Raw genomic sequence first — 9,821 nt, 5'->3', positions numbered from 1 at the left:
AAGTAAAATTCAAATCCCAGGCTAAATAAACAAAACACCGAACGCGTTGTTAAATAACTAAACAAAACCATTTGTCCTATAGGAAGAACACTAAATATGGGAAGCCTAAGGGTGTTGAGGCATTGGCCTCAACTTATGTATGCTTTTGTTTTATTAGCCACTATCGTTATTGCCGATAAGCCTTGCGGTTATAACTCTCCACAACCTAATGGTTGGAAATTGCCACCGGTAAAACATACCTTGCCAAAGACGCATTATGTGTACACGTCTCTGTTGGGTTTCAACGGTGGTTCGGAACGAAAACGGTCAAACTATTTTAACCCGTTTTAGTCTATAATGTTCGTTTAAGTAATAATTAGTTATTTAATATATAAAAACGAACCCAAAAACGCAGCGGATAATAACGAGTCTAACGAACCATAAATCGAAACCCGAACCCGGATCCGGTTACAACTTATATACGAGTACAATTAAACAAAAGTAAACAACCATAGATATGATATCGATATACCTCGGTTATCGAAACCGGGAAGACACCAAAGGCTAACAAAAATAGCTAGATGACACAATCAACAACCAAAGGAGGATCCGGCGGCGGCGGCGTCTAACGGCGGCGGCGGCGGAATTCCGGCAGGTTGTAGGGCGGTGGCAGAAGGTGATATGGCTCAGATCTGGCGGCAATTGAGGGCGGCAGACAGCAGAGAACAATGGCAGCAGCTTGCAGTAGCTTCAGGTCGTCGGAAAACAACTCGCCAGAAAAACGAGCTCACCGGAGAAGAAGGAGTTCGCCGGAAAAACGAGGGTTGAAGATTTAACAACACCGGAGCTTGATTAGAGCTGCGATATTGCTGGTAGTGACTGAAGGATGATTGGTTGTGGCTGTGTGATGCTTGCGGTGACCAGAAAAGCCTCACCGGAAAATCGGTTGGCCGGAAAACGGCGCCGGATGAACAGTAGCGGCTAGGGTTTATATTGTTTAAGGTTGTTGATAAATAATATCATCTTATACTATATATTGAACCTTATTAGGGTTTAATCAAGTTAAACCAATTGGGCTTGAGCCCAATAAACCAAACAAAGCCTTTAATCATTATCCAGTCCACCTAATTGATTGTGTCGGGCCCAAGTAACATTTAAATGGGTTTTTTGTTACCCCCAGTGTAACTCAGTCCGGGTCACATTCGGGTCGGTCGCGTTGACTTGACCCGAAACGACCATTAAATCCAACATCTCCTACTTGGACGTATTTAGGTCAAGTATCACAACGCTAACAGCTAGAGACGTTCTAGCTACACATAGCTGTCCCCAACCGAATATGGCAATTTTTTTTTTTAAATCCATAACCAAAGTATCTTGGAATACCTTATTGCAAGATATTGAATTTATAGTAATCGTTGTCATCTATCCTTTCCGTATAAGACATTAATTGAACAATGAGACATGGATCAAGTCAATCTCATATGGCGTTCAATTACTGTAATTCTCGATATAGAGTCAAATTGGTCCATTCAAACACAAAGTTAGTTTGGGTGAGGCCTCACACTTTACCAGTTTGATTCAACGAGGGCGCCAATATGTCTAACTGTTACATTTAAATGTAAGAGTACAGAATCCCATCTTGACTACATACAACTCCCACTGAACTCCAGAACATTCCCAACCAATGCCTTTATGGCTGGCAGTTACGCAACAGCGGTTGACATGATCAAAGAATATTCCTCGGTAAACGAAAGTTCTAATATGTATCTCAGGTCTAAGGATACTAAATGAGCATACTATTATCAAAACATCTTATGATCAAGATCCATGAAGATGATTTGATGCGAGTTACATCCAACGTCATTCATAATGAGGTCTGTGAGTTTGGAAGTCAACTGCTTGAGTCCAAAGTCAGAATAGTCTTAATTCATAATCGCTCCCACGAGTCTGACCGACTACGGATAATTTAGAATATAATATTCACGGATTAAACATATTAAAATGAACACAGTTGTATTATTCAACGTTTGCATTTAACCATTAAATCATAAGTGAGCATAAAAGTACAACTGATTAAACGTTCATACATCCAAATAATAAATCAAAATAAATCACTAGCAAATCTAAGCCCGATAGCATCTCTATGCTGATCATGCTTGTCCTGAGTCATTGGCTTAGTGAACGGGTCAGCTAGATTTTGATATGTGCCTCTTTGCTTATCACGAAGTCACTTCGTTCCAATATTTCCCGAATAAGATGGAACTTCCTTAGAATGTGCTTGGTTCTGTGATGAGACCTTGGCTCTTTGGCGTGAGCAATAGCACCTGTGTTATCACAGAATATCTCGATTGGTTTGTGAAAACTCGGAACCACATCGAGATCGGTGATGAACTTCTTCATCCAAGCAGCCTCCTTAGCAGCATCTGATGCAGCTATATATTCGGATTCGGTGGTAGAATCCGCCACTACACTCTGCTTGGAGCTCTTCCAATAAATAGCTCCTCCATTGAGATTGAAAACGAAACCCGACTGTGAGCGAGAATCATCTCGGTCAGTCTGGAAGCTAGCATCAGTGTAACACTTTACAGTGAGCTCATTTTCCACTCCCCCAAACACCAAGAACATGTCTTTGGTTCTATTCAAGTACCTTAGAATGTTCTTCACAACAGTCCAATGGGCAATGTCAGGACTCTATTGAAAACGACTGGTCATGCTCAAGGCATACGAGACGTCAGGTCTAGTACACAACATAGCATACATGATAGAGCCAACCGCAGAAGCATATGGAATTGCTTGCATACTTTTAGATTCAATGTCCGTTGCCGGAGATTGCGATTTGCTCAACACGGTTCCCTTAGTCATTGGAACAGCTCATTTCTTGGAGTTTTCCATTGAGAAGCGTGCCATTACTTTGTCTATGTAGGTACTTTGACTTAGCCCTAGAATCCGCTTAGATCTATCCCTATAGATCTTTATTCCCAGAATATATGCGGTTTCTCCAAGATCTTTCATTGCAAAACAAGATTCCAACCATTTCTTAACTTCCTTGAGCGTAGGAATGTTGTTTCCAATGATCAGTATGTCATCCACATACAATATAAGGAATGATATAGTGCTCCCACTAGCCTTTCTGTAAACACAAGGCTCATCTTCATTTTTGACAAAACCAAACTCTTTGATTTTCTCGTCAAAGTGAAGATTCCAGCTTCGAGATGCCTGCTTAAGTCCATAAATGGACTTGTTCAATTTGCAAACCCTATTAGGATATTTTGGATCGACAAAACCTTCAACATGAACCATATAGACATCTTCAGAAAGATGTCCATTAAGGAAAGCGGTTTTGACATCCATTTGCCATATCTCATAATCATAGTATGCAGCAATGGCAAGCAATATCCTAATTGACTTGGTCATAGCAACGGGCGAAAAAGTTTCATCATAGTCAACACCTTGAGTTTGAGTGAAACCTTTCGCGACTAGCCGTGCCTTGTAGGTTTGCACATTTCCATGCATGTCGGTTTTCTTCTTGAAAATCCATTTGCTCCCTACTGCCCGACTATCGGGGCTAGCTCAACCAAGTTTCAAACTTGGTTATCATGCATGGATTGCATCTCTGGGTTCATGGCATCTTGCCATTTCTTGGATTCCGGATCCAAGATAGCTGACTTGTAGTTAGTAGGCTCGTCCCCAGACTCGGCTACTAATAAGACTTCGGGACCATCTAGATGACATAAGTATCTAGAATTTGGTACGGGAGTCCTACTACTTCTGCGAACGCTTGTGTTCACGTCTGATGTATCAGCAACAACAACTTGTTGATCAGACTCTCCAACTTTCTCAGCGGTTGGTTGTGGTTCTTGAATTTCTTCAAGATCGACAATGTTACTTCTAGTTCCTTGACTAAGAAATTCTTCTTTAAGGAAGTAGCCTTTCCTCCTGACAGAAATCGTATTTTTATCAGGATGAAAGAAGTAATAACCGCTCTTGCAATAGTATCCGACGAAAATACCTTTTTCGCCGCGGGGATCAAGTTTGTCATCAGACTCACTTGTGATATAAGCATCACATCCCCATACTCTAAGATAAGACAATTTGGGTTTCTTTCCCTTATGCCATATCTCATATGGAGTTTTGTCTATCTTCTTAGTTGGAGCTAGATTGACAATACGGGCGGCGGTCATAAGGGCGTAACCCCAAAAGGAGTGAGGCAAGTTTGTTCTACACATCATCGATCGAACCATGTTTAGCAAAGTTCGATTTCTCCTCTCGCTCACGCCATTAAGTTGGGGTGTGCCAGGTGGAGTGAGCTGTGAAACAATTCCATGCTCTTTTAGATGAGTGATGAACTATGTGCTGAGATACTCTCCACCTCGACTGATCGAAGTATCTTAATGGTTTTATCAAGTTGTTTTTCCACTTCGCTTTGAAACTCTTTGAACTTTTCAAAAGTTTCGTGCTTGTGTTTCATAAGATACACATAAGCGTATCGACTATAATCGTCGATAAAAGAAACGAAGTATCTTTCATGATTTCTAGTCATGGTTCTGAAAGGTCCACATACATCAGTATGTATGAGTCCTAACAGATCACTTGCCCGTTCACTTTTAATAGTGAAGGAGTCTTTGGTGAGTTTGCCAGCTAAGCAAGACTCACAATTGTTAAAAGAGTCCGGTCCTGTGGATTCAAGAATCCATTCGGATTGGAGTCTTTTAACTCTTGACTTGCTTATGTGGCCAAGTCGGCAATGCCATAGAAAAGTATCATTGACGCTAGTCTTGATACGTTTTGAAAGATGATATACGTTATTGTCAGGTTGAACATCAATCTCATAAATACCATTTCGAGGTTTAGCCTCAAAATAAAAGATATCATTTAAGTAAGCAGAAATAGCCATACCATTAAGAACATACTTAAATCCTTGTTCAAATAACAACGAAACTGAAATGATGTTCCTGATCAAGCCAGGAGTATACAAACAATTATTTAAAGGATAAACCAGGCCAGATGGACAAGTAAAATGAAATACTCCAGTTGCCAGAACTGGTACTCTCTTCCCATCTCCAACGATGAGTTCCATGCTGCCTTTATTCAGTTTCCTCCACTTCTCAGGCTCCTGCAAGACATTAACGATGTGGTAACCACATCCAGTATCAAATACCCATGTGTTGCTATAGACAGTGAAAAGTTCAATAACGTATATGAAAATACCTCCAGAAGAGCCTTCACCGTTGGCTCTCTTCTTCTTGATCTCAGCAAGGTATTCGGGGCAGTTTCTCATCCAGTGCCCCATTTGGTTGCATTTGTAGCACTTGCGTTCCTCAAAGGGCAGCGGCTTTTTCTTTGCAACTACCTTGTTAGTGTTGGTGGCAACCTTGGCAGCAACAGTAACTTTCTTCTTGCCTTTTCCCTTAAAACCCCGATTCTTTGGTTTTGGCTTTTTGACACCAGCAGATCGAATTATCAGAACTTGATTGGTCCTAGAAGAAATGTTCATCTCAGCTGTCTTGAGCATGTTATGAAGCTCCGGCATGGTCTTCACCCAACCATTCATGTTGAAATTCATTACGAACTGGTCGTATGAGTTGGGGAGAGAGTTGAGAATGAAATCAGATGCCATCTCATCGGGCATGGGATAATCAAGTTTCTTGAGCTGATCGATGTGCCCCTTCATCTTAAGAACATGAGCACTGACGGGAGACCCCTCTGCCATCTTGCAACTTATGAGTTGTTTCATGGTGTCGAAACGTTCTTGACGGGCTTGTTTCTGGAACATGCCCTTGAGTTGCTCAAGCATCTCATAGGCACCAAAGTCTTCCAAGCCTTTAGCAAGCTCAGAAGTCATGGTGGCTAGCATAATACAGGAGACCTCAGCCGAGTAGTCATTATGATTGTCAAGAACTTTTCATGCAGCGGCTGTGTTGTTTTCAGGCTCGGTTGGAACAGGTCCATCGAGAACATACAGGCGCTTTGCCATGGTGAGAACAAGTCTTAAGTTGCGGTGCCATTCGATGAAGTTGATACCGTTCAGTTTATCCTTCTCAAGGATAGTCTTAAGAGCGTAGGGTGAGATTTCGTTTGACGACATCTGATTAAATAAGCAAAAGTAAATTTAATTAGTATTTTCGACGTTGTAGTCTTATTATTAATGACCCAATAACATTAATTAATTAGGAGTAAGAGAATCTGGCTTCCAGTTATTAAAGGCAGCTGTAGCACACAACATTAATAAGTGGTTAGGCACTGACAACGATTGCCAATTGTGAATAGAGCACAACTCTCGGTTATGAGGCCTATAGAGACAACGATTGTCTGTATAGATACGTTTAGCCTCATCTTTGCCCACTTTAAGTCTCCAGACAGCTTTAGCACGTAACAGGAGAGTAAAGTAATACTTTTCCTAGTACCGTGACTTGTGAAAGCGCCGTATGTGTCAATGAAACGCTTTCACCTTGATGGGATAGGCTAGAAAACAAGTGCGGTGATGTAGCTCCAAACATTCGAAATGTCGCAGTATGCCTCAAGTGTGACTTGTAGTAGGATTGGCATAAACTATTGGTTTTAAATTGGGATTAATTTTAAAATTACCAAATAGAGTAAAAGTCAAATTTTACTGTGTTTATTATCGGGACGAATAGATGAACCCTTTCATCTCTCAGGACACTTAGTTTTAGATAAACTATTAAAAACTAAGTTTGTCGCGATATGACTAACCAATTTTAAGTTAATAGAAAATCTATTAAGTTATTAGTTTTGGAAATCAAAACGCTTTTAATTTGCAAAACAAAATCGGTTAATAAAATGTTTATTTTCAAATTTATTTGGTATTAGATCGGTGATATTATAATCCTATTATAAACAATCCAAGTAATCACAATAGCAAATAATAATAATATGTAAATCCTTATGGCCAAAAGGTGATCGGTCTCACTAGAGCCAATTAGGGAGACCGATCGGGTCAAGGAGTTCACAACACAAAACAACCACAAGGATGGACTTCTTCGTGCATCCCGTCATCTTGCCCGACCTCCCACTAACTCCAAGAAATCCTTGTGCTCGTCCTCGGTTATCTTCGCGTCTTCTTAGTTACAAATTTATAAACTAACATTTATTTGCCCTATTACAAATTTGAACCATCTTTTTAGCCAAAAGAAAACCGAAAAATAAATAATAACCGTTTACAACTTTTGAACCAACCATATGGCCAAAAACAAGCTCAAACACCAAACACAACCAAACAAACACATAGGTCGGGGCCGGATTTACATATTCAAAATAAACGAATTTCGGGTCGTTTTGACTTGGTCAAATAAAATAAACAAAACTTTGACCAATTCAAAATCACCCGAAAATAAATTTAGATCTATAAACTTTAAACGATTTAAAGTTTAAGATGTAGATCCGGTTTTAAACGAACCGGTATCGACTCGTACGTTGTAACCTCGGCTCTGGTACCACTGTTGGGTTTCAACGGTGGTTCGGAACGAAAACGGTCAAACTATTTTAACCCGTTTTAGTCTATAATGTTCGTTTAAGTAATAATTAGTTATTTAATATATAAAAACGAACCCAAAAACGCAGCGGATAATAACGATTCTAACGAACCATAAATCGAAACCCGAACCCGGATCCGGTTACAACTTATATACGAGTACAATTAAACAAAAGTAAACAACCATAGATAAGATATCGATATACCTCAGTTATCGAAACCGGGAAGACACCAAAGGCTAACGAAAATAGCTAGATGACACAATCAACAACCAAAGGAGGATCCGGCGACGGCGTCTAGCGATGGCGGCGGCGGAATTCCGGCATGTTGTAGGGCGGCGGCAGAAGGTGATATGGCTCAGATCTGGCGGCAATTGAGGGCGACAGGCAGCAGAGAACAGTGGCAGCAGCTTGCAGTAGCTTCAGGTCGCCGGAAAACAACTTTCCGGAAAAACGAGCTCACCGGAGAAGAAGGAGTTCGCCGGAAAAACGAGGGTTGAAGATTTAACAACACCGGAGCTTGATTAGAGCTGCGATATTGCTGGTAGTGACTGAAGGATGATTGGTTGTGGCTGTGTGATGCTTGCGGTGACCGGAAAAGCCTCGTCGGAAAACCGGTTGGCCGGAAAACGGCGCCGGATGAACAGTAGCGGCTAGGGTTTATATTGTTTAAGGTTGTTGATAAATAATATCATCTTATACTATATATAGAAGCTTATTAGGGTTTAATTAAGTTAAACCAATTGGGCTTGAGCCCAATAAACCAAACAAAGCCTTTAACCATTATCCAGTCCACCTAATTGATTGTGTCGGGCCCAAGTAACATTTAAATGGGTTTTTCGTTACCCCCGGTGTAACTCAGTCCGGGTCACATTCGGGTCGGTCGCGTTGACTTGACCCGAAACGACCATTAAATCCAACAGTCTCCACCACCACCGATAAAACGCACATGGCCGCATTTGCCTTATCTGCACAAGTCTCCTCCGCCGACGTATATCTACAAGTCTCCTCCTCCATTAAAATCACCCCCACCCAATACGTTTACAAGTCTCCACCTCCTCCGTCACCGTCCCCACCACCTCCTTATATTTACAAGTCTCCGCCTCCACCATCGCCTTCACCACCACCACCTTACGTATATAAGTCTCCACCACCTCCGTCACCTTCCCCACCACCTCCATACGTGTATAAGTCTCCACCACCGCCATCACCATCCCCACCACCTCCGTACATCTACAAGTCTCCCCCTCCACCGTCTCCATCCCCACCACCTCCATATGTGTACAAGTCTCCACCTCCTCCATCACCATCTCCACCACCTCCGTATGTCTACAAGTCTCCACCTCCTCCATCACCATCTCCACCACCTCCGTATGTCTACAAGTCTCCACCTCCTCCATCACCATCTCCACCACCTCCATACGTGTATAAGTCTCCACCACCACCCTCACCATCTCCACCACCTCCATACGTGTACAAGTCACCTCCACCACCCTCACCATCTCCACCACCTCCATATGTGTACAAGTCTCCTCCTCCGCCATCACCGTCCCCACCACCTCCATATGTGTACAAGTCACCCCCTCCACCATCACCTTCCCCACCACCTCCATACGTGTATAAGTCTCCACCTCCTCCATCACCATCCCCACCACATCCGTATGTTTACAAATCTCCTCCACCACCGTCACCCTCCCCACCACCTCCATATTTGTACAAGTCACCTCCTCCACCATCACCATCACCATCTCCGTCACCGCGTTATATCTACAAATCACCTCCTCCACCATCTCCATCACATCCATATCACTACAAATCACCACATTCACAATCAAAGTCAACCCCTCCTCCTGCGTATTACTACAAGTCTCCCCCGCCACCAAGACATTATTAAGACAAACTAATTCTACCAAGAAGACTCATGAGACACGATCCTCTTGGCAGGACATTCTAATCAATGCCAATTTTCGATACAACTTATTTGTTTTTGTCATTCATTCTAAAGTTTTCGTCATTCATTCTAAATCAATTTGTATTTGTAAATTAATAAAGTCTCAACTTGAAATGAACTTTATTAATTATGTTTTACTATTCTTTCTATCAATAAAAACAAATTATTTGTAGTTTATCATTCGTATAATGCTTTTATTGGTAGTCTTCCCTCTTTTACTATTGGGTATTAAATCCACCATTTTATCAAGTACAACACCCAAATTAAACCTAACTCGTGCACTGGGCGGAACACTTGGCGGCCTGACATACCATACGCCAGGCGTAGTGCATGGCGTCAAAGTTATAGCCCAGTATAATATACATTCCCTGACACATAGGAATGATAACGCAAAAGTCTCATC

The 9,821-nt window shown here is 41.7% G+C and overlaps 1 protein-coding gene across 1 annotated transcript; it reads left to right on the top strand.

Annotated features, from left to right (window-relative positions):
* Positions 1 to 8,416: 8,416 nt before the first annotated feature.
* Positions 8,417 to 9,395, top strand: LOC143572918 (uncharacterized). Its single transcript, XM_077057946.1, has one exon. The coding sequence runs from the start codon at positions 8,417 to 8,419 to the stop codon at positions 9,359 to 9,361; it is 945 nt and encodes a 314-aa protein (XP_076914061.1). The 3' UTR covers positions 9,362 to 9,395.
* The last annotated feature ends 426 nt before the right edge of the window (positions 9,396 to 9,821 follow it).

Source organism: Bidens hawaiensis, unplaced genomic scaffold, assembly GCF_021521415.1.
Source record: "Bidens hawaiensis isolate Kalapana, Puna unplaced genomic scaffold, B.hawaiensis_p1.1 tig00026173_1, whole genome shotgun sequence".
In the NCBI taxonomy this organism is placed as follows: domain Eukaryota; kingdom Viridiplantae; phylum Streptophyta; class Magnoliopsida; order Asterales; family Asteraceae; genus Bidens; species Bidens hawaiensis.
This window is presented reverse-complemented; position numbering and strand designations above follow the sequence as displayed.

Coding starts and splice junctions, on each gene's coding strand:
- LOC143572918 (XM_077057946.1), top strand. CDS start 8,417: ATGGCCGCATTTGCCTTATCTGCACAAGTCTCCTCCGCCGACGTATAT.